Genomic DNA, 25,849 nt, shown 5'->3' on the forward strand with positions numbered 1-25,849 from the left:
TATTATGGTATTGCAACAATACCAAAAAAATGAACGTGGAGGTGATAGGGTTCAGAGATTAAGACGTTTGGAGTCTAGATATATCATTAGACTGAAGACCAAGATGCCATTTGGGATTAACTATGACGAAGAGTTATACTGTCATCTTTAAGCTGGTTTGTATAAAATGGATTACATTTCTCTGTCAATGCAAAAACCAATATAGTATATTCATTGAAGTTAATGGAACAGTTGTTATTAAGAACAATTGGGATATGTATCCCTACAGACAAAATGATGAAATATAAGTTGAAATACTGTTATGAGAATTTGAAAAATTTAAATGAAATTTTGTAGGTGGGAATGCGAATAATGAAGACAGAGGTATTTGATAGTGAATTTAATATTGAGTAGAGTAGCTGCTGGTATGCTCGTGATATTTTGTTTTATTAGTATTTGTATGCACAAGGTGTTCCTATTTTTTTGCTTTCTTTTCTTCTTTTGTTTGTGTTAGAAGTTTACACTGGGGTTAAGAAGGTTATTGGTGTGGGTTGTTTAATAGCATATGCTGCAAAGACTACATATCCCAGAATGCCACATAACGGCATGGCTTAGAGAAGAAGTATAAATAGTGCATGTAATGGATTGAATAATTACCGTGATCAAGACCGGGAAGGTTGAAACGCGTTGGTGTCAGTTTGTTTGAAGTCTTTTCATGAAATAAAAGGAGGTTGATGAAATCCTGTGAGTGACGCATCCTTGACTTAATTGTCAAACTGGTCTGAAGATTAATATGGGGAATAGGTCCTTCCCTGGTGCAAGCACCGACATGAAGTGAGCGCGCCTTTTTGGACCTGTTGGAGTATGTGAGTATGTATGTATGTATGTATGTATGTATGTATATATATATATATATATATATTGTTTATGTTTATTTCTATTGTTTATGTGTAGGGGAGCAGCCCCTTGGGCAAGGGTCGCTCACCTAAGGGGGCATAATATTTTTTGGCCGATCTGCCCCCAAGGGGGTCAGAAGCCACTAGAAACCAGAAAGTTTTTTTGTGTTTTTGGGGGAAGGGGGGGAGGGGGGGAGCAGTCCCTTGGGCAAGGGTCACCCTCCAAAGGGGACAAAGCACTATTTGGCAGTTCTGCCCTCCTTGGGGGTAGACCGGCCTATTTTTTTAGGCCCATCTGCCCCCATGGGGAGCAGAAGCCACTTTGAGCCAGGGTGTTTGTTTTTTGTGTTGGGGGCGGCCCCTTGGGCAAGGGTCGCTCCTCCAGGGGAGGGGGGGGGGCAATATTATTTACACCACTTCTGCCCTTCTTGGGGGCAGATTGGCCTATTATTTTTAGGCCCATCTGCCTCCAATAGGGGCAGAAGCCCCTAAGGCGCCAGGGATTTTTTGAAAGTTTTTTTTGTGTGTGGGGGCCCCGTGGGCAAGGGATTCAGCACAGTACTGGTGGCCATTTCTGTCCCCCTTGGGGGCAGATCAGCCTAGTTTTCTTAGGCCCATCTGCCCGAGGGGGGCAGAGACCACTAGACACCAGGGAAAATGTCTAAATGTTTGGTGGCGGGGTGTTTGTATTTGCATTTGTGATTATAACAGTTTATTTCTCCTTTTTGTTCTAGTTCAAAGCTTTTGCTTCCTTTGCTGTGGCTCATTGTGGTTTTGGCAGTTATTGACCTGCGGTTTGCATAGTTGCATGTTTTAGGTAAGTAAAAACAATTTACTCCAAATGACTATTGTTGCCATGCATGAATGACATTTTGTAAATGGTGTACTAAATGCAGGATTGTGTGTGAAAGTGTCATTAGATTAGTGCACAATGATATTTGTGTTGTCTTATGTGTAATTTTCTTTTTAGTGGGATATGATTGGTGATTGCCGTGGCTGTGCAGAGCAGTTGCTGGTAAGTCTAGCTTTTTCCGGCAAGTGAGTGGTATAGTTTTGGAGTTTATAACTCTTACTGATAAAGCTACACTTTGTTTATTACTTATCTTACACAGTGCTGGTTGTTGGTGGTGCATCTGTCCAGTTACTTTTCATAGGAAGGACCATGGCTAGCCGTAGGATGACCGCTCAGCAGGTTGTTGGTGTGCTTTTTGAGTCGTCTTCTGACAAAGATTATGAGAATGACTCTGCATCTGAGGAAGGGGAGGAAGTGCAAGATTCTAGAAGTGAATTTTCTGTCAGAGAGGATGAAGCCACTCTCATTGCTGATGAAGGGCCTGTTTTAGAGGAGGACACTGATGTGCCAATAGTGCAGCAGCCAGCAGCTGAAAGGCTTCCCATTGGAAGACCTGAACTCTGGGTTGCCCCAAACATGGAGCAGCCACAGGTGCCTGCCTTTACTGGTCTCCCAGAGTGTAGAGAAATTATGGAAAAAACTTTTTGTATGTCAATTTCTTTCAGTTGTTTATGGACAATGTATTTTTGGAAGAGAGTGTTGAGCAGACTAATTTGTATGCAGAGCAGTATTTGAGGGACAACGCTGCCACTCTTAGGCCACACTCTAGAGCTAGCCAGTGAATTCCCACAAATCTGGAAGAGTTGAAAAAGCTCTTGGGTTTAACTTTTTTGGTGGGGCTGATAGGGAATTTTGGTCTATTAGTCCCTTGATGGCAACTGCTGTATTTCCTGCAACCATGAGTTGTAACCGGTATGAGCTTCTTCTTCGGATGCTGCATTTTGTTGATAATGCTTTAGCCTTGCCACAAGATCACCCCGATTCGGACAGTCTTTTTAAGATTTGCTGTCTGAAAGTAGTACAGGACACGTTTATAATTTATGGGTCTACACTGGTAGGGATTCCAGTATTGATCCTTCTGGTTGTCCGCCCACTTTTGGCGGTAGCAAGAAAATTGTGTGGGAACTTTGTAGACGACTGTTTAACAAAGGTCACTATTTGTACATAGATAATTTATACACTGGAGTGCAGTTGTTCAAGGAATTGTTCAGCGTGGACACTGTTGCTTGTGGCACAATCCGCTCTAAACGGAAAGGCTATCCAAGAGAGCTTGCCTGTAAAAAAAACTTGAGAAGGGAAAGTGCAGTGCCTTGCAGAATGATGAGCTGCTCGCTCTGAAATTTGCAGACAGGAGGGATGTCTACATGCTAACTACCATCCATGATGGCGTGCTTCACCTGTGGCTATTTGGGGTCAAGTTGCTGAAGTGCGCAAACCTGTGTGCATTTTAGACTACAATAAGCACATGGGTGGTGATGACAGAGTAGATCAGAGGTTGGAACCTTACACTGCTGCTCGTAAGGCTTATGTTTGGTATAAGAAATTAGTGGTTCACCTGTTCCACTTGGCAACCTTTAATGCTTTTGTTGTGATCAAGAATAGTTCTCCAGAGTCAAGGATGACATTTGTGAAATTTCAGAAGTCTTTCATAGCGAGCCTTGTTGCGCTGGAGTAGGCAACATTTCCTAGAGAAGCCGTGGTGGGGATGTGGCTAGATTGAAAGATCGCCACTTTGCTGAGCACATTCCTCCCACGGCCAAAAAAGACTTTCCTGCTAAGAGATTTAGGGGGTCATTCTGACCCCGGCGGTCTGGGTCGGCGGGAGCACCGCCGACAGGCCGGCGGTGCCCCGCAGGGCATTCTGACCGCGGCGGTTCGGCCGCGGTCAGAAGAGGCAAACCGGCGGTCTCCCGCCGGTTTACCGCTGCCCTTAGAATCCCCCATGGCGGCGCAGCTTGCTGCGCCGCCATGGGGGATTCTGACACCCCCTACCGCCATCCTGTTCCTGACGGTTCGCCCGCCAGGAACAGGATGGCGGTAGGGGGTGCCGCGGGGCCCCTGGGGACCCCTGCCGTGCCCATGCCAATGGCATGGGCACGGCAGGGGCCCCCGTAAGAGGGCCCCGAAAAGTATTTCAGTGTCTGCTAAGCAGACACTGAAATACGCGACGGGTGCAACTGCACCCGTCGCACCCCTGCAACTACGCCGGCTCAATTCTGAGCCGGCGTCCTCGTTGCAGGGGCATTTCCTCTGGGCCGGCGGGCGCTCTTTTGGAGAGCGCCCGCAGGCCCAGAGGAAATGTCTGAATGGCCGCTGCGGTCTTTTGACCGCGGTGCGGTCATTCAGCGGCGGTACCCTGGCGGACGGCCTCCGCAGTCCGCCAGGGTCAGAATGAGGCCCTTAGAGTCTGTGCTCAAAGAGGTATCCGGAAGGAGACTAGGATGTACTCCCCCCCTATAGTCCTTCAAAGCCTAGGCTGTGTGTGGGTGGGTGTTTCAGGTGTTACCACACTCAAAAACATTATTGGGAACTACTGTGAGCGTAAACTGCCTGTTTTATATTTTCATATGTTCAGTTTCACGGTTGGCATTCCTGTCATGTATTTAGTTAGAGCTTTTGTGTTTGTAGTTTTCTACTTATTTCTAATTAGTTAGTGGTTTCTTTGTTGTTTAAAAAAAAAATTGATTGCAGGGTTAATGGAGTGGCGCTTGGCTGGTGGTGTAAATAGTGACTCGCTGTTGGTCACTGCAACACACTGCCAGCCAAACGCCAGTCCACACACTCCCATCAGCTGGAGTGATTGCTGTATCAGGCATGTGGACGTATGAAAGGGATGGGCCCTTGAATGACGCTGTCTGTTTATGTCAGTGTTGTAATGTCCTGGGCCCTCGGCTGGTGGCGTGAATGGTCTTGTGCATGTCATGAATGAAAGATGTGTGAATGGACTGTAAAGCAGTTGGTGCCTTGACGCAACTTTGCATCTCACGAGCTGCGAGTCATTGGGTCAATTTTTTGGCCTTTCAGTTATTAACAGTGCATTTCATTTTTGAGAAATCTCTTGTTAATAAATTTTGATCTACTGAACCATCACTCACCCTTGTGCCAAATCCAACCAGTATGTGTGGTAAAAATGACAAAACCGGCTCTGCTGTAATCAGGTGTCGCAGCACACCTGTGACATGCTAGGTGTCTTGGGTGGGACTCCGATGATGAAGCATGCCACCAACTTGGTTGGTGGGTGAGGAGTCTTTTTAACAGAACCTAAGTGTGTTTCTTTTCACAATTTTAGTGTTTGGAACATCACAGAAGGATGTGGATACATCAAAATGCTCTATTACAAAACTACCTGTTTTTGTATTGGGGGGACCTGCGTTTTTGGTCCACGGTGCGGCAGTCATCTAGGAAAAACCTACCAACCCAGACATTTTTAAAAACTAGACACCCAGTGGAATATAGGGAGGTGTGGCTTGAGTGGATCCTCCAAAGTTTTCTTACCCAGACTCCTCTGCAAACCTCAAAATTTGCTTAAAAAAATCATTTTTTCCTCACTTTTATCTATAGGATCACCGCACCGGAACAAATTTCCTACCACCCAGCATTCCCCTCAGTCTCCCAAGTAAAATGATACCTCACTTGTGTGGGTCCCCAAAGCAGAGTCAGCCTAAAAATGTATAAAAGAAAAAATTGTGCTAGCCCCTCAATCTCTACAAGTTTTTGGCCTTTTCCTGTTGTAGGCACCTGGGCCACCTACACAAGTGAGGTATAATTTTTATCTACAGACCGAGGGGAACATTGGGTGGTAGGAAATTTGTACAGGCACAGAGTTCCTACAAATAAGTGTGGAAAATGTGTTTTTTTTTGTTTAGCTATATTTGAGGTTTGCAGAGGAGTCTGGGTAAGAAAATGTTGGGGGATCCACACAAGCCACACCTCCCTGGACTCCACCGGGTGTCTAGTTTTAAAAAATGTCGGGGTTTTGTAGGTTTCCCTAGATGATCGCCGCACTGCGGACCAAAAATGCAGCTCAATTCCAATATCTTATTTCAGCTGTTATTTTCTTTAGGAAAACCTTGTAGGATCTACACAAATTACCCCTTGCTGAATTCAGAAATGAGTCTACTTTTTAGAAATGTTTAGCTGTCCGGGATCCAGCATTGGTTTCACACCCATTTATGTCACTAACTGGAAGGAGGCTAAAAGCACACAAAAAAAAATAGTAAAAATGGGGTATGTCCCAGTAAAGTGCCAAAATTGTGTTAAAAATTTGGTTTTCTGATCAAGTCTGACTGTTCCTGAAAGCTAGGAAGATGGTGATTTTAGCACTACAAACGCTTTGTTGATGTCATTTTCAGGGGGGAAAAAACACCAGCTTTCTTCTGCAGCCCCTTTTCCCCCATTTTTTGTAAAAAGACAAAATGTTCGCTGTATTTTGGCTAATTTCTTGGTCTCCTCCAGGGGAACTCACAAACTTTGGGTACCTCTAGAATCCCTAGGATGTTGGAAAAAAGGGAAGTAAATTTGGCGTGGGTAGCCTATGTGGACAAAATGTTATAAGGGCCTAAGCGCGAACTGCCCCAAAAAGCCAAAAAAAGGCCTGCCACCTGAGGGGGAAAAGGCCTGGCAGCGAAGGGGTTAAGTCTAACAATTAATTTAAGTTGAAAGCAATGTAAGGCAACCTCAAAAGTGGGGAGGGGGTGTAATTTCTTCACTTTAGGTGCATGATATTAAGAAATTGCAAATGTTTAGAGGTTGGTCTAAGAAGGAGAAAAGCCTTTTGGAGTAAACAATTAAAGATCTTTCTAAGTTAGCTAAGAATTCAGGGGCCCCTATCATCGGAGAGAAGCTGGATCCTTGAACCTACAATTTAGTGATAGCCTGTAAGCCTAAACCAGGGGTCTCCAGACTAAAGCCTGCAGGCCACATCCGCCCTCTACAAGATTTTATCCAGCCTCTGATTCCTATGATCAAAAGGTAAATAGATTATAGTCAATTCCTTTGGCAGCCTGTAGGTGGCAGCAGACCCTCTTGAATCTTTTCTATTGTAAATTGTGGACCAGCAATGTCATGTATGCCAAATCTTTGAAAAACACAAATTCCTAGTGCAGATAACCAACGCTGCACAAAACTCCAGTTGCCAGAAAGGTGCAGAATGAATTTATTTTTGTTCAACATTTATTAATGGCTCAAGTTTAACAAGTTTATTTTGAATTTCTTTGCTTTACTGAAGTTCTTTCTTGGAGTGTGTATATTTTATCTATTATGCACTACAAAATTGGACACATTCTCATTTCATGTACATTTTCAGTATTTTAAATTAATTAGAAATGTTCTGCTTTTCTTTTCTACAGTGAAGTAACTGATTATTTTGCCAGAGCATTTCCTAGTGTTTGACATTTTTACTCATTATATATAATTTCTCAGTTCAAGCACAGCATTGTTTCTTTATAATGGTCACCTTTCTCTTTTGTTATTTAATTATTCTTAAAAATTTTATTCAATTATAAAACAGATGTTTTTGGCACGCAAATATTTGTAAAATATACCATGTGGCCCTCGTACTGAAGTTGGAATGCAGTCAAAGCTCTGACCTGTTTTTGCAGCTTGACTCATGATAATTGTAATGCCAGAGCCTAGAAAAGTATGTTTGGCTAAATACATCTTACGCTTAAAAAAGCCAAGTAAAATACAGAGTATCCCACATTGATTTTTCTTACCAAATCCTCATAACTATAAATACCAGGTCAGTAACTGGATCCAGGGCTTTCAACAGTCAACTTTCATTAAGTAGCATGGTTTTATTTGCCCCCTCATCTCTTTTGTAAAATCAAAATAAATGACTTAACTACTGTAATGTAACGGTCACCGCCCCTTTTACCCCATATCCGGGATTGATGCTTATTCAGTGGTTTACTTAATGTGTTACTAAGAAAATTAAACTTCTTGCTAAGTCAACAGTTATTCAGTTTGTACAATTCACACCCACGCAACCCACTGACTTGGCTTCTCCTTGTTTGGCACCTTTTTCATTTTCCTCTTTATACAGTGAAATTCTGCAGGGTGTTCAAGCCAAACTGTAGTCTCCCATCCAAAACAAGCCTAACTACCCTAGCAGGAGGATATGACTTACATTTTTATGTTTAATCATATATACTATCCACACTGGAGGCATAGAGAGCAAATGTTCCATTACTTTGATGAATATGATATTAAGTAGGGGTGGTAATTTCATTGCGGTTTCCTTCGCTTATAATCTTTTTTCATGCTACACATTAATTTTACTGTACAAAAAGGAAGGGGCATTTTAATTGTTGGAAACTGCAAGAAGTGTTTCCTATATTATTGAAGGCTGTTTTCCAATAACATCTCTGCCTCTATAATCAATATTTAGGGCAAGACGTATTTTTAACATATACAAGGTTTAGCACTTGCCTGATATGGAGGGAGGTTGCACCTCAATCAGAGATTTCTACTATCAAGCAAATCACAATTTATATGATCACGGTAAAATATAACTTCTGCCAGTTTGGGATTAATATTAGATGCATTGAATCAAAAGAAGGCACAGCCACACAAAAGGCGCACAGCTGAAAGTCAGTACATTGTAATAATTTCAGTACCTGATAAATTATTGCAGGACACTTTGTATTTGGTTCAGAGTCACTTTAAAATTCATTAATCGAAACCAAAAACCTTGGTAACTGAGAAGGAATTAAGAATTCTGAGATTTCGACCTGTAATACGAAGTAATTTTCCTTTAAATTGTTTTGCTACAAAGAATCTCATTGATGCAGCAAAGAGTCTAAATACATTTTGCCTAAGGAGGGCTCTCCGGTCAGGCTCATTGTCACACAATTTTTCATTTAATGGTTTGGAATTTTGTTTTCTTTCACATTATAGAGACTCACTTATCCCATTCGAATAAAACACAAAGTTGTTGCATGTGCCTGCATACTTCTTCAAACAATTACTTTGATTTTAGAAATGTTTTAAGACATTTACTCACAAGGTTTCAGTACTACCACAGAAACTGGCAGAGTGCCCAGCACTTGGCCTACTGTTTTTATGCTTTGCACACAGATCTGCTAATTGACACCACTGCATTAGTACAGAGCATGACTTGAGATACAGAAACATACAGCCAATCATAGCGGTGGACACTAAGGGGGTCCTCTGCAAACTGCTACTGATGTTCCAACCCTACTTAGGCACTATCATTCGCATATGTAGCCAAACCAGATTCAAGCAAGCCTCAGTACGTCACTAATGTAAGGTTTGGTCTGAGCAATGGCGACAGGCACCCAGTCATAGCAGGGATACCAGACAACCCCCTTTCATTACCTATCAATGTCCCCACTCCTTAAAGGCACAAATAGTAGTGTTTGGAAGCAAGACACTTATAATAATACAGGATATGCTTGAAATGTAAGGTTGATTCTGCAATCTTCGAAACGTTTGGCAATACGTAATGCATCCAGTGCAATTTATAGAAATCAGTTGATTACTGTGGCAAATGGCTTAAATTAAAACAAGAAACAAAGAAATCCAACCGAGCATAATAATCTGCTCTTCTCAGAACAGAATTTTATTCGACAATGTGGGAAGAGGGTAAGATAGAATAAAACTTAGATCTACATTTCTACATAAGCAGTTAGATGCCACATTTTTAACTTACTCTGCACGAAGTTTGTAATCCTTCTTTTTCTCCAATAGACCAACATTTTTCCGAAAGGCAGGCTGAAACATGAAGGTAGATTAAGTTAGCGAAGAAAACTGCAGCAGCCTATACACAGAAATGAACAATTACGAATAATAATGGAAATGTTGAAGGGCAGTAAACTATTTTTGCACAAGCAGCAAATTCTTCTGAGGCAACATTCTTTACATGGAAGAACTTTTAAAAATACTGCAGAAGCCCACCCGTTTTAAAGTATGAAACTTGTAATGTTTGTTTTGTTTGTACATGTACCAAAGGAACCGTGAGGGTCGCAGCTAGATTTGAAATCAACAGCAAAGTTGTGCTTGAACATTTTGAATTTAAGTTGAACGTTTTGGTTTGGAAACACTACACCAATTCATGGTCTTTGAAAAGCAATTGTCAGAGAAAGAAAAATTACAATCATTTTCTTGACAACCTGTGAATCAAATATTGGCTGAAGGTTAAATTGATCAAACACTGGCAAAGCCAATATGTCTCACCTAGGAGATATCTACTGGCTTTGTCAGTGTTTCTTTATTTTGCCATGTTGTACAGCAGTGCGGCTGAAAGTAAGAAGCGAGAAGTGATATGATGCAGTCAACGCTGGTCGTGTCATAGAGCGTTTTTTTTTAGGTTTCACCTGGACGCACACTTGCATGCTGTGCTTGCAAAATCTTTTTTTGGGTAAACAAAAAAAATATATATATCTTCAAAGGGGCTTAGAGCTCACCCCTTACTTACCTGGACTTATTATTGGCTTAGTCCAACGTCGCTCTAATTCAAGTGCTTCTGATTGGCCAGCACGTTGTCAGGCGTTGTCTACTTTCACTTCCTGCTCTCTGTTTTGCCATGCATGCAGTTGTGTGGAGCTGGGACCAAGTACTCTTTCCGGTGACTGGCCAGTGTTCTACTTTCGACCTACTACATGCCTCCCAAGGTACATTTTTTTTTTTTTTTTTTTTAAACTTTTACAAATGTACTCTCTAGGAATGCACATCTGCAGTATGTCTGCTCTAGTGCGCTGTATCTGCTTTTCGGACTTAATTATTAAACCCCTGTGTTTGCCCACCCCTCCCTCACTCAGTATGAATTTTCTTGCTTGTTTTTTTTTTTTTTTTAATACATAATTGTTTTCGTGGTTTCAATACCGCCAGGGTCTGTGCTGCAGCCTAAAACAGGACCTTTAATCCACTGCTGCTTGGCAACATAATACGGCCTTTGTGCTCTAAGTACTGAGAGAAATGTGTTAAAGCAAATATTGTGGTAATTAGTACATGTAGTGCTACAGACTTTCAAATTATGTTTAGCCAGAGGATCTTTAGATCCATACCGGACTTCTTTTTTAGTAGAGTTATATAATGCAAACTTGGCAAAGTAGCATTAAGGCACATAAATGTGTTTTCCATGAAAGCCAGAGGTTACAACTTTTTAAGGCATAAGGTTTATGTGATTTGCCAAGAATCACGGGAAGTTGAGCCAACGCCAAGACTCGCACCTGCTTTCCCGGTTCCAATGGCCACAGCTCTAGCCACTATACCTCTTCCCTGAAAGCGCACATCTTACTTTACTTCACACATAACATGATTTTTTTTTTTAATGACTTGCACAATGTGATTTATAATCAATTCTACAAAGCAGTTTTAACAAGGCAAATAAATATGAATAAAAAGCAGAGCATGCGTCACACCAGGCCCAGACACATATCAATTTATACCACATACGACCCATCTTTCCCCAATACAACCACACACCAAAGAACCATTTTTCAAGCCCTAGTGAACAACAAGTGCTTGGGGATTTTGTATAAGAGGAAAACCTTGTGAAACCTTTTTGTAGTGAGGAGCACGTTCGAACAGGAAAATCCTAGAGCATTGATCTCACGGCATGTCCCACTGAGTGAGACTTCATAACTTACAAACATTTAAATTATTATTTATCTGTGCAACAATTATGTTGTGTTCCGTGCTGCGCGTGGGATATTTCTTCCATTCATGAGACACACTCAGCAGTAGGTACACAACACACTGAGCTACCCGACTCACTAGTAGTGCAGTGCATATGTATGCTTATTTTCTAAAACACACCTTTCCTTTTAGATCGTTGGCGATAAACTCTCATTTTATTATCTCATTCAGTGGTGGCGCAGTGTTTTTAGAAAGCATAGTTTTCCTTCAATAATGTGGTCATTAAAAAACAAAAAAATTTAAATTTCAAATCCGGTGCGAGGTCTTTGGAGTGCTTTACATGGTTAATATTTACTTTACTCAATAGCGTTAGACTTAACTTACAATCTTTTTAAATAATATTTACAACTACAGGTAGCTAGCTACCTATAGATCATTTACAGGGAGCCTTGGTGTTTATTTCTTTCAGTCATTGCCTGCTCAGAGCAACAGGCACTTCAACTACTGAGCTATATCACTCAGTGGTGGTGCAATGTACATGTATGCATAACTTGGTAAAGCACACCTTTGCTTTAAGATCGTGGATGTTAAAAAACAGCCCCTTGTTCGATTATAAATTTCAGATCCTCTATACATGTATTATTAGTATGAAACGTTTAACAGGAATGCGATTTACTTTTTCACACAATAAAAACATCATTTAATAGGTATCTGAAAAAGGAGTGCACTATAATAAAAAATTTAAAGCGTGAACACGGCTCAAAGACTTTCGAGCTCTTTATATGGACACCAGTTATTTTACTCGATGTTGTGAGTCTTAATAACTAACAAACATCTTAATTAAAATTTCAAACTACAGCTATCTAGCAATCTGTAGAAAATGTACAATGAGCTTTAGGAGTTGTGCTGGAGCTACTTGTTTCATTCATGGGCTGCTCACACTGGCAGGCAATCTATTCACTACTTCCGGGATTGCGGCCATCGGGTAGGTTTGCCTGCAGTAGACCGCGCAAAACAAAGCGATGTTTGTCCTGTGGCCTGCATGTTCCCAAGGAACCCGGTCCTCGGTGTAGGAGGGTTCTCGTCTATTTAGGTTTAGAAGTTTCCCCACTAGCCCTTTCTTTTGGACAAATTGAGTGGTGGAGCATTATTCCTTACCCACTCCATATGTTTTTTATTATTGACCAAGATCCTCATAACCTAAATTAAATAATTTCTGTTGAGGGCCTTGAGCCAATTTTAAGCCTTTTCTTTTCCCCTACTTTTTCTAAAACAGTAGGTTTACCTTACTCCTACTGGATTTACCACGGCTCACACACTGTTTCAAGATCTCCGGCAAAGAGCCCTTTTAATAGGGCCCGTCACACATTGCAGCGCCGGTCTGACGAGGAGCTAGCCCTGTGATGAAGCATGACATCCACTGGATGTGTTAGAGCTCTTGCTTCTAACTTTAGAAGTGCCTTGAGTACCTGTGCTCCTACTTTTCTTATCTTTTAGGAACAGTATACCCCATTGTTTTTCACTCTATTCACTGAGCCATCTCACTTACTGGGTTCACAATTAACATCTATGTTTATGGCTCTCTAAAGCAGAACCTTGCTCTTTAAAAGCATTGGCAAAGCCAATAGATTTCGCCTATGCGAATTCTATTGACTTTGTCAATGTTTTTTTCCACATATTGCAGAACAGTTGAGCTGCTGTGCAATATAACTTAAAGAAACAAATGCCATTACACAGACAATAGGCGAAATCTATTGGCTTTGCCAGTGCAAAACAAATGGCAGAAAAACATTGACAAGGCCAAGGCCTATTGGCTTCGTCAATGCTTAGAAAAAAAAACAAGCAACACGGCACAGACAGCATTGGTTATGTCATAGCTTTTTTTGTAGTGGAAAAAGGAAGAGGCAAGCAACAATAAGAGGAGGCGGTTGGGGAGGGGTGTTTGGAGCAGAGAGCAAGCAATGGCAGGAGCAAGGGGGCAGTAACACAGGAGGGAGAGAGGGATGCAAGCAAGGAGTGGGGGAGCAATGACAGAAGGACGGGGTTGGAGAGAATGGCCTAAGCAACAACACAGGAGGAGGGTGACTGGAAAGCAACGACAACAGGGAAACAACACTGTAGAGGGCAGCAGACCAAACAAGTAATGACAAGGGGTGAGTGTAACACGTCGAGCAACAATGCATGTGGGGTCAAGCAACTATGGCAGGGCAACATCGTGTTGGGATACACGGATACCTTGAGGAACGTGGGGTGCACAGATGTTGCGGTACACGGATTCTTTGAAGTGCTTTGGACAAATGGATAGGCACAAAATAGGTGTCTGTGTGCAGATAGCGTGAGGAACTTGGGCTGATTATTACTCTGCACACTGCGGGTGCCACCTTTCACAAACTCTACGACAGAAGTGCATAGAGCTCAGTCCATTTCGGAGGAGTGTTATAATAAAATATTTTTGGTTGTCAATGACCATCCTGTGGAAAAGAAAACCAATCAACTTGCAGTGCTGTATAATAAACCTCACGAGTGGTGCACATTGTACCCAGCAACACACATGCTTCTCCGGTCTCCTGCGACTTTCAGTGCCCAGTTTATTTGCTCTTGTCCTCCCACTGACCTCAAAATTGTAGTTTTTGCTTTTGTCAAAGACCTCATGTTAGGGTATTTGATGCTCACTATTTTCACGTCCAGAACGGGCTCCTCGTATGCCCCCCATTGCCATAGTTACTGTGGAGTGCTGGTTTTTGCAGACAAGGAGATCTCTCTTCGTTCCAGGCATTGAATAAAGGTGCTTTCTCTCTCTTTTTTTGCCAGACTTCATTCCTCGTAATGAAGTACTGTATGGCAGTGACCTCTCAATCGGTGGTGATGGGGGGGGGATGTGATTCAACGTTAACAAAAAGAGAAGCAACAAGAACAAGGCACACAAAGAAAGAATCAATCTGCCAGTACTTGGCAAACAATGACGTGGCAGGGGGAATAGGTCAAGCAACAACCCGGGAGGGTGACGTGGAAAGCAACAACAAAAGGGTTATAACGCAGGATAGGAAAAGGCAAGCATTAATGCGGAGTCAGGGAAGGAGCAGAGATGGCCTGCAAACGTGCACTCTTATGGAGTGATACAATTTACATTTTCTTTTAATTACCTGTGGTACTGCGCTATCAGTGGAAGGACACTGGACGCTGAAGCCATACTTAGTCCATGCTCCATGTAAGGGAGAAACATACAAAGAGAAAGAGAAACTGGCATGCACTAAACACTGAGAAGCAAGGAAATTAATTACTATTAAGCCTGCCAATGTTAACTAATGTGTGGGCTCTATGCCTCTGGTATGTACAAAAAATGTCTTGCAAGCAAAAGAGCATACGATGTTCTGGGCAAGACCTACAAATAAGCTCCAAACTTTAACAAGGTTCCTAAAAAAGCGTAAAAATTGTGTGGTGTTTGGCTTCCACTGGTAGCTATCACTTCTCTTACACAAAAATAGTGAAAAGATGGGTGCTACAGTGATTGCACGTAGGTGCATGGTGCTCCCACTCCCTCCCTGGTTTCCTGAGAGTTTAAGGAGGCAGCGGATTGCGGGTGCTGCTCTAGCTCTTCCAACTGCCATCTCCCTTGGCTGTTGCGGGTCAGTACACAGCCCTGGCTAATTGGGGATTCCTCTCCAATTTGGCAGCACCACAGAGAAAGGTGCTGCTAATATATACCTTGGATTGGGAGAGGTAGGAATGCAGACCAGAACACACTCTGTTTTAAATTCCAATCTCTCCTAATCCGACAGGTTGTCAAAATCCCAGGTATTCACTTAGCAAAAACGTAACTAAGTAAATTCAAAGGAACAAGAGAAGGTCAGGCGATCAGTTATAGTTTAAGATAATTAAAATGGAGGAGTAACAGAAGGATGAAGGAGGTGCATCTGACCAATCTACTTGATGTAGTGAAGCCAAAGAGGTCTTTTCTCGTAAAGTGTGGGACTGTGCACGGATCAGACAATACAGAGTGGACATACTAGCCCCAGTTATAGAAATAACAAGAAGTAAACACTTGGAGGTCACCCCTTTGGTATGCCCCTTTGGTATGCCTACTTGTCCAAATGCACTGACTGAAGAAAGGAAAAGTCACCGCAAATGTTCAGACCCTGTCCTGGTACTGGATAAGCAAAATAAAGCTATGAAATGGAAAGCAAATAGAGCACCCAACATTGGAGCCAGATGTAACGAAATGAGGGACAGTAAAAACAACTGTGATCGCAACACGACAGAAGCAACGGGGTGGGGTAAATATTATTCAGTGACTGGGACACAATCATTATAGCTGTAACGTTGAAAGCAGACGAATGACCGTCATCAAAGGGACAGGGGTCAAAACCAGTGGGTCACCTGTGCCCTCCAGCTTCCCTTGGGTCACAAAAGCCTTGCAGTGAAATATAAATAACACAAAGGGGGTCATTACAACATTGGCGGTAAAAGGCACTTACCGCCGTGCAGAAGACCGCCAAAACACCGCCGCGGCCGCGGAATTCCGCCACAGCTATTAGGACACACATCTCGGAATCTGCCGAAATTCAGACACCGACACAAGTCCGCCACACCAAAGGTCAGTGTTAAACTGGCGAAAACAAAACCTCCACCTCCACGCCAACAGAAACACGCCCATGCTATTACGACACACGAATCCACGCGGCGGTCTTTCAACCGCAGTATTCCATTGGCGGTACACACCGCCGCGCTCAAAATACACACACATCTCCAAAACACCGCCACATTGGACAATTCCAAATACACACACCTGATACACATACAAACACCACTCCCACACACCCAACACAATATAAAACACACACTCACATCACCCACAAACCCCTACGACCAAAAATTATTGACGAAGGCCAGAGAGAGAGCACAGAATAGACAATACCACCACACAGAGGTACACAACACCATCACCCACATAACATCCACGCACAAAACACCACACACCACTACACATCACTACACTCATCACCACATACACCACCTCACACATCACACACACCACCCCATGGCACGCCAAAGACACCCCCGCTTTTCCGAAGAGGAGCTCAGGGTCATGGTGGAGGAAATCGTACAGGTAGAGCCACAGATATTTGGATCACAGGTGCAGCACACCTCCATCGCCAGGAAGATGGAGCTATGGCGCAGAATCGTCGACAGGGTCAACGCTGTTGGACAACACCCAAGAAATCGGGAGGACATCAGGAAGAGGTGGAACGACCTACGGGGGAAGGTACGTTCAGCGGTCTCCAGGCACAACATCGCGGTACAGCGGACTGGCGGCGGACCCCCACCTCCTCCCCCACAACTAACAACATGGGAGGAGCAAGTCTTGACCATCATGCATCCACAGGGCCTCGGAGGAGTCGGTGGAGGAATGGACACTTATAAGTCAAATCTCAACTATCATATCCCCCACCCTACCTGCATGCTATCACACACCCCCACCCTCACCCCCTCCCCTATCACTCAAACTCCCCACTAATGTACTAAGAACACAAACCACACATCCCAACAACAAGCCCTGCATGACACAACTAAGCATGGTCACCCCTCACCAAAGCATGCTCACTGCACATACCCAGAACAACCCCCTAACCATCATCACACAAGCCCTCACACAGGAATGCTAGCACTGGGGTACATGCTCACCCACCCATTGCACACCATGACACACACACATGCAATAATCATGCTCTTATGCCCCTGCAGGATCACGAAGGACCGTCACCACACCGGAGGGTCTAGACATCTCCACTCCACCCACAGAAGAGGCCCACAGTGAAGCTCTGCCCTACTGGAGCCTGATGACCAGCCCGGACCATCGTGGGCCTCGGGACAGTCGGTTTCCCTTGCACAGGCACAGCCCAACACTGACCTTCCACCCTCTGGTAACACCAGCACAGCACCCACCCAGCTGGCCCAAACCTCTGTACCCAGGACAGGTCAATCAGCTATGTGTCCACCACTACAGGGAACCCAGGATAACCCACCACCCCAACAACAGGGACCTGGGGGCAGTGGTAGTGGGCACACGGTCCAGGGGACGGAGGCACAGGAACACAGGGGAACTGGGAGGGCTGCTGTGCGACGGGGGGGGGGGGTACAGGCCAAGGGAACCCACTCTCCACGAGGCCCTATCCTCCATCATGGGAGCATACCACCACTCCCAGGAGACGATGGCGACGGTCCTGGTCAAGTTTCAGGAGACCCAGCGCCTGCAGGAGGAACAGTATTTGGGGTTCAGGGAGGAGCTCAGGACCATCAGCTCTGCCCTGGGCACCATCGTAGGGGTGCTGAAGGACATACAGCAGACCTTGAGGGACACCGTGGCACTCCAAGGGGCCCCTGACACTAGCCAGGACGATGAACTGCCCACCACCTCCGCCGGTGCTAGTCGACAGGACGCCCGCCACAGGACCACCACACCAGCACCCCACCCCCTGCAGATGGACAACCACCACGCAAGCGGTCCCTGAGATCCAGGAACAGGACAGAGCAAGATGGCAAGACCCCCGCCAGCAAATGAGAGCACCCTGAATGTCCCCCCACCGTTCCACTTTGTTACCCTGTCCATACTTTAACTGCCCCAGCTCCACTTCCTATTCCCAGATAGGCAGTGCACCTGTGAGACTAATAGACTTGACTCTGCCATGGACATTGCTCCACCATCATCCATCACCATTTTACAACCCCCCTCCATTTTTGAGCACTTAAATAAACACCCTTGAACCACAAAACATTATGGAGTCAGTCTATGATTTTGTAAAATGTATTATCAATGACAGTGTCAAAATGCTTTTTTGGTTGTTAAGACAACATACCAATGTCACACATCACAAGTCCTTGAAGGATGCATGCAGATGACACACGTTGGTAACCACACCTGTGAAACCGTAATGGAAAGGAACAACTCAGTTACCAAATAATCCCATTAAATTACACACAGGATAGAGTAAGACGTGTGACAGTGAATGTAATGTTAAAAATTAAATGTTCTCACCTGTGTGTCACTGGAAATATTGCTGTATGACTGACTCCCTGTTGTCGTTGTCTTCTTCCTCAGCTTCCTCCTCATCACTGTCCACAGGCTCCACAGCTGCCACAACACCGTCATCTGGACCATCCTCCTGCAGAAAAGGCACCTGGCGTCGCAAAGCAAGATTGTGAAGCATCGAGCAGGCAATGATGATATGGCACACCTTCCTTGGTGAGTAGAATAGGGAACCACCTGTCATATGGAGGCACCTGAACCTGGCCTTCAGGAGGCCGAATGTGCGTTTGATCACCCTCCTAGTCCGTCCATGGGCCTCATTGTAGCGTTCCTCTGCCCTGGTCCTGGGATTCCTCACTGGGGTCAATAGCCAGGAAAGGTTTGGGTAACCAGAGTCCCCTAATAGCCACACACGGTGCCTCTGGAGTTGACCCATCATATCAGGGATGCTGCTATTCCGCAGGATGTAGGCGTCATGCACTGAGCCAGGGAACATAGCATTTACCTGGGAGATGTACTGGTCTGCCAAACAGACCATCTGTACATTCATCGAATGAAAACTCTTCCAGTTCCTGTACACCTGTTCACTCCTGGGGGGGGGGGGGGGGACCAGAGCTACATGGGTCCCATCAATAGCACCTATGACGTTGGGGATATGTCCAAGGGCATAGAAGTCACCTTTCACTGTAGCCAAATCTTCCACCTCAGGGAAAATGATGTATCTCCTTACGTGTTTCAACAGGGCAGACAACACTCTGGACTGCACGTTGGAAACTATAGGCTGGGACATCCCTGATGCCATGGCCACTGTTGTCTGAAAAGACCCACTTGCAAGGAAATGGAGCACTGACAGCACCTGCACGTCAGGGGTGATTCCTGTGGGATGGCGGATTGGTGACATCAGGTCTGGCTCCAACTGGTTACATAGTTCCTGGATAGTGGCACGGTCAAACCTGTAGGTGACGATTAAATGTCGCTCCTCCATTGTAAACAGGTCCACCAGCGGTCGGTACACCGGAGGATTCCGCCATCTTCTCAATTGTTCCAAATGACGGTGCCTAGGAAGGACAACAGCGAGGATCGAGTCAACTTTATTCCAGGTATGTACCCACAGTTACACAGAACACAACACCTAACACAAGACCCTTCCTGTATGTGTGTTGAGTGTAGGTCTAGCTATGTGTGACGCAGAAGTAAATGAAGCCATGTGGGCCCCTGAAATGGCGGCGGCCTGACCTCTAAACTGGGACAATGGGATTGCGGGGTAACTGCGTTGGCGTTGCACACCGTCGCGGTAGGCGGTCGTAGACCGCGGCGCAATGCTGCATTGGTTAACCTTGGACCCTATGGGTCCCAGGAGCCAATGAGGAAGTGTGCCGGAGGTGATGATACGCACCGCCGCGGACGTCACTGCCATTTTCTATCTGTTCAATCACTAGATACCTGATCTTCGACAGGAGAGGACCTACACTGCAAGTGCTGCTGCTCGGTCTGGAAGCGACGATGGCTGCTGCGTCTGGGGAAAGGGCCCCTGCCTTCACTGCTCAGGAGTTGGAGAAACTGGTAGACGGGGTCCTCCCCCAGTACACGCTACTCTACGGTCCTCCAGACCAACAGGTAAGTACACTGGGAGCACGTTGTATGGGCTAGGCCTGGGTGGAGAGGGCTGGTTGGAAGACGGAAGGGGGCAGAGTTCAGGGAACATTAATGCATGGGAATGAATGTGCCACATGGCTAGGGTAGGGAGGGGGGCCCCGCACATTGACGGTGCGGTTGTTAATGACTCCTCTTCTTCCCTTGTGCATGTCATGTAGGTCAGCGCCCACCAGAAGAAGGACATTTAGCGTGCCTTTGCCAAGGATGTCCAGACCCTGGGGGTCCACCAGAGACGGGGCACCCACTACCGTAAACAATGGGAGGACATTCGCCGCTGGAGTAAGAAGACAGCGGAGGCTCAGCTGGGGATGGCCTCCCAACGTGGGAGGGGTGCCCGTCGCCCCATGACCGCCCTGATGTTCAGGATCCTGGCGGTGGCCTACCGTGAGTTGGATGGGCGCTTGAGGGCATCACAGCAGACACAAGGGGGTGAGTACAACATCATTCTGCGGACTTTGCGCACAGTGGAGGGGTCTGGGTGGGGGATGAGTCCTGTGGGTGTACCTAGGCCAGGCAGACATAGGTAGACTAGGCCCCTCCGTAATGCAGGCCATGTGGCTCCCTACCCCGCCGCAGTAGAGTGCCAAGTACAGGTATAGATGCCCCTGTGGCATCCATGTGTGCAGAGGTCCACCATAGCCATGTAGGCCAGATCCCAGGAATTGCATCTGTAGAGGCCAGGAGCACGGCGTAGTGCAGGGGGCTGCTGTGTCTGTAGTGTCCGCCAACGGTCGCGGTATGCCATGCACTCAACCTGTCTTTCTTCTGTTACCCCCCCCCCTTTTTTTGTGCTCTCCATGTTCTTTTGTGCATCAGCATCATCAGGCGGAGGTACAATGGCACCGGAGCACGAAGGAGCTGCATCCCACATGGCCTTGGAGGGCCACACCACGGACTCTGAATGCACCAGTGGGACAGAGGGCGAGGAGAGCTTCACGTCAGCCACCGGATCACCAACCAGCGACACGGACTCGTCCAACCATGGGAGCTCCCTTGTGGTGGCAGCACCATCTGTGCCCCCACTTCTACAGGTGCAGCCGTCACCTCCCCTACCAACACCGCCCTCCCAGCAGCCCCTCAGCGTTCGCCCCGTGCCCGCTCACCCAGGAGGGTGGGCATCACCTTCGCCCCAGGCACCTCAGGCCCTACCCCAGTCACCCCTGCTGCCCTCAGTGAGGAGGCCATTGACCTCCTCAGGTTACTCACTGTTGGGCAGTCTACCATTGTGAATGCCATCCAGGGTGTAGAAAGGGAGTTGCAACACGGTAATGCATTCCTGGAGGGCATTCATTCTGGTCAGGCTGCCCTTCAGCGAACCCTGCAATCTCTGGCCTCCGCACTGATGGCAGCCATTGTCCCTGTGTCTAGCCTCCCCCCTCCAACCTCCTCCACCCAGACCCAATCCCCTGTACCCCAGCCTATCCCAAGCACACCATCAGACCAGCATGCACACACCTCAACACACAAAAGTAGCTCAGGCAAACATAGGCACTACACAACCCACAGGCACACACGCAAGCATCACCCACGTGCAGACACAGCAACATCCACTGCCTCCACTGTGTACCCCTCCTCGTCGTCTCCCTCCTCCCTCCCAGTCTCGTCTACACTCACACCTGCATGCACTACATCTACAGGCACCAGGACTCGCACCAGAACACCCAGCACCACACCCCGCTCACCTGCACTCACCACCTCCACTCCCATTTACACGTCCCCTGTGTCCTCTCCCAGTGTGTCTGTGACGCCCCCTCCCAAAGTACACAAACGCGGGCACCCACACACCCAACATCCATCCACCTCACGACAGCCTCCAGTACCTGCACCCAAAACACCTAAAGTGACACCTCCTACAACCACCTCCTCTTCCTCCACTCCCAGACCCCCTCCAACTACCCCATCCCAGTGTTCGTCAGAAACTGTCCCTGTGTAAAGTTTACCTTTTTGCCCCCCCCCTCCAATTCATCAGTCCCGTTGTAGCGCCTCAGCCAAAAAGCCTCCAATACCAATGGTGCCTGTTCAAGGTGTGTGGAGTGCACCGACCACCAGGACTGGCAGTGTGACCTGGAGCCAAGGCACTGGCAGCCCACCCCCTGTAAAGGCTCTAAAATTGGAAAGTGGCCGACGGGACCCTGTGAAGACTCCTGGAGGCAAAACAACTCACAGGGGCTCCAGGGGGATTGCAGAGTCAGCTGTGACTCCTCCAAAGGTGGGGGAAGGGCCAGAGGAAGTCTGCACAGCCTAGTGTGAGCAGCACGGCGGGGAGAAGGGCGGCATCCTTCCCGGCGGTCGGGACGCCACCGCCAGCACCGTCGTCACTGGTCAGGAGACCACCGCCGGAGTCAGTGCCCAGGAGGGCCCAAGTATCGTCACTGGTCAGGAGGCCAGAGTCAGTGCCCAGGAGGGCCCAAGTATTGTCACTGGTCAGGAGACCACCGCCGGAGTCAGTGCCCAGGAGGGCCCAAGTATTGTCACTGGTCAGGAGGCCACCGCCGGAGTCAGTGCCCAGGAGGGCCCAAGTATCGTCACTGGTCAGGAGACCACCGCCAGAGTCAGTGCCCAGGAGGGCCCCGGCTGCCACAGCCCCGCTGGACAATGAGGAAACGTCATGCCACACAACAATGCCCAGTCCAGAACCGGCATGTTAAAGAACCACTGAACAGTCCAGACACCGCCATGGCAAAGCACCGCTGAACAGTCCAGAGACCGCCATGGCAAAGCACCGCTGAACAGTCCAGAGACCGCCATGGCAAAGCACCGCTGAACAGTCCAGAGACCGCCATGGCAATGCACCGCTGAACAGTCCAGAGACCGCCATGGCAATGCACCGCTGAACAGTCCAGAGACCGCCATGGCAATGCACCGCTGAACAGTTCAGAGACCGCCATGGCAAAGTACCGCTGAACAATCCAGAACCGCCACGGCAATGCACTGCTGAACAGTCCAGAGACCGCCATGGCAAAGCACCGCTGAACAGTCCAGAGACCGCCATGGCAAAGCACCGCTGAACAGTCCAGAGACCGCCATGGCAAAGCACCGCTGAACAGGGCATGCATGGGGAAGAATGAAATGTCTGCCACATCAAGCATCGTTATCCCATGTGCAGGTGGGACAGGGACGGTACAGGAACTTCCACGGGGAGACTAATCCAGTCTGGGCACCAGTCCCCCTCCAGAACCAGTGGAGGCTGTTATCTACTTTGGAAACTGTGGCTTTGCACTCCCCAGGATGGAATAGTGGGCAACCCACCCACTGTAGAGACTTGAGAGACTGTGGCTTTGCACTCCCCAGGATGGAATAGTGGGCAACCCACCCACTGTAGAGACTTGAGAGACTGTGGCTTTGCACTCCCCAGGATGGAACAGTGGGCATGGAGCCCCGTCGTGGATCTGGCTTTGCACTCCTCCGGCTGAGGTGCCCCCCCTTCTCTTCCCCCTGAGGTGCCTGTAGTATTTCTATCTGATGCCCCGGCAGTGTTCTCTCCGTGTGTGGACAGGTATCTTTTGTGGGCCTCGCCGATGCATTTTTGGACCAGTGGTGCACGGACATTTATATGTGCATATCTGCACTACTTCTCGGAATGTATATACTTTTGTATGGTTTGCTAATATATCTGTATATTTTTGAGACATGTATATTGATACATTACAATGTTTGGACAGATTTCGTTTTGTCTTTGCTTTCTTCCGGGGGGGTTGTGGGTTGTTGATGTGATTTTTGTGAATGCATTGGTGTGTGTGTTGTAATATGCGAGGGTGGGGTGGGGGTGTTGCGTGTGTGTCTCCCTAACTTTTGCCTCCCCCCTCCACTATGTCGTAGGTGCAGTACTCACCGTTGTCGTCGCCGGCGCAGGCGTTGGTCTTCGTAGATGAGTAGGAATACAAGGGCCGGTAGGATTTGGAGTTCCGGCTCCATGGAGTCCTCCTTCCTCGTGAGATGTGTTCAGGTGAGCGGTTTCCCTTAGCAGAAACTGTTTCCGCCGTGTTTTTATCCACGGAGAATCCGCCCCGGAAAAGGTGGCGGATTGGCGGGTTGTGATACTATGGGCGGTACATTGTCTTCTGCCTGTCTGTTGGCGGTAACCCCCGAGCTGCTTGTCTGTACCGCCGTGGCGGGCCGTGTGTTAAAGTGGCTGTCTATGTTGGCGGTTTCTGCCACGGTCATAATTCCCTTTTTTTTCCGCCGGCCTGTTTGCGGTATTACTGCCGCTTTAACACCGTCCGCCAGGGTTGTAATGACCCCCAAAGTGCGGAAGTCGAGGGTGCCACATATGGAAAAAACTGCTGTAAATTAACTGAAATAAATAACTGATACTGGACGAGCTTGAAAATCTCACACACCGTACAAGAAAAGGTATAAAAGCATATGAGAGTGAAGAATTTGGTTTGTTGGTAATTTATTATGCTCGCTAGAAGAATATTGACACTTAGATATAATTACATATAAATCCTGATGGATTCTTGCAGTTCTCCTGTTATCAGAGATTATTCTTGTCCCCTAATTGCACACTGCATTCCCAGATTCGACAAGAGTTTGGGTTGTCCTCACTGCACTGGACATTAAAGGCGATGTTTGTAGCCTACAACCTTAAAGCCAAACAGGCAAAGGAAAATACATCAAAAAATGTAACCTGGGAAGTGTTAAACAATCCAGAGACATTTTGGCTCAAGTACCCAATCCACCATCTGGAGGCAACTGAAATTTGGGCAAGTGGCATGCCGGCGCCCTTAGCCACCAAATTGCTGACCAAGCAAGCGACGCGTATATCAGAGGAACATGACGCACATGCTGTGAAAAAAATCAGCACATGGAGGTTGGGCCTCAACACTGTACGAGTCAGGGGTCCTTCCATCTTATCTCTCTCTGCCCCTTAGCACGAGCATGAAGCAGCAACTAATGGGCCTGCGTTTTGGATTAATCCCTTTAAAATCCTAATGGTTCAGACGAAGGAACCTGGAAGATTCTGACAGGCAATGTTGCCTCTGTACAAAAGAAGAGGAATCATAGATACATTTTTGTTGCATTTGTTGTTACTCCGGTTAAGGAAATGTTGGCTTTGGCTGATATGGCACACTTTAGATGTCAGGACCTGTTGAGGCACCGTAGAAGCCTGTCTGAGAGGCGACTCAGCGCAGGTAGCAGACCAATTTATGAAATCTGTAGTTGCACTATTCGCCACCTCCCAGGCCCTCAAACCTTTTCCATGCTGCTAAAACGTGATGCTCAATCCCTTTGCCCAGCATATTCTCCTAGCCCCCTGAATGGTGTACAGGAATGCAGATAATTGCTCTTGCTGCTGTGGGCCTCTGTTGTGAACGAAGATTGAGAACATATGGCTCTCCTCAAAAACCCATACACGCGACAGCCCCATTCGAGATTAAGAGTGCACTGCAAGCACTTTTTGGCTCCCCATAAATTTCCTTAACCGTGGCAGCTTCCTTTGAGATTAAATTTGAACATGAAAGCACTTTAGCGCTAACACCGAAGGGGCAGCCCACGATCACATGGTCCGGCCCTGGGATTAAGTTGTGGATCATACTTATCCTTTAGTTTCTTATCCAATTGTGTACCGTTTCCCATGCATCGGGGACCTTAATTGTAATGATTTTGAATAATTGCACAATAAAGATCTTATCTGTCTAATAGAAATGTAATTCTAACATTCTGAATGTAGCAGTTAACAAAAACAAGAAATAGCATTTGTTTAAAATAAAGATATTTTACATTCTTTTCTTTCACTAAAATAGTGTTCTACCAATACATTTCGAGAACTCGCCTGGACTCTTTGAAGCTAATGTTTTGGAACTGGCGGCACTATCCGAATATCACACGTTTACAGAT

At 46.6% G+C, this 25,849-nt stretch overlaps 1 protein-coding gene across 1 annotated transcript in view; it reads right to left on the reverse strand.

Annotated features, from left to right (window-relative positions):
• Positions 1 to 25,849, reverse strand: part of UTP11 (UTP11 small subunit processome component) — a 134,935-nt gene that overhangs the window by 91,930 nt on the left and 17,156 nt on the right. The window contains exon 2 of the mRNA XM_069221313.1: positions 9,401 to 9,462. Coding sequence (XP_069077414.1) covers positions 9,401 to 9,462 — 62 coding nt within the window. The remainder of the gene's footprint in view (positions 1 to 9,400; positions 9,463 to 25,849) is intronic.

This window comes from Pleurodeles waltl, chromosome 3_1 (genome assembly GCF_031143425.1).
Source record: "Pleurodeles waltl isolate 20211129_DDA chromosome 3_1, aPleWal1.hap1.20221129, whole genome shotgun sequence".
NCBI lineage: Eukaryota > Metazoa > Chordata > Amphibia > Caudata > Salamandridae > Pleurodeles > Pleurodeles waltl.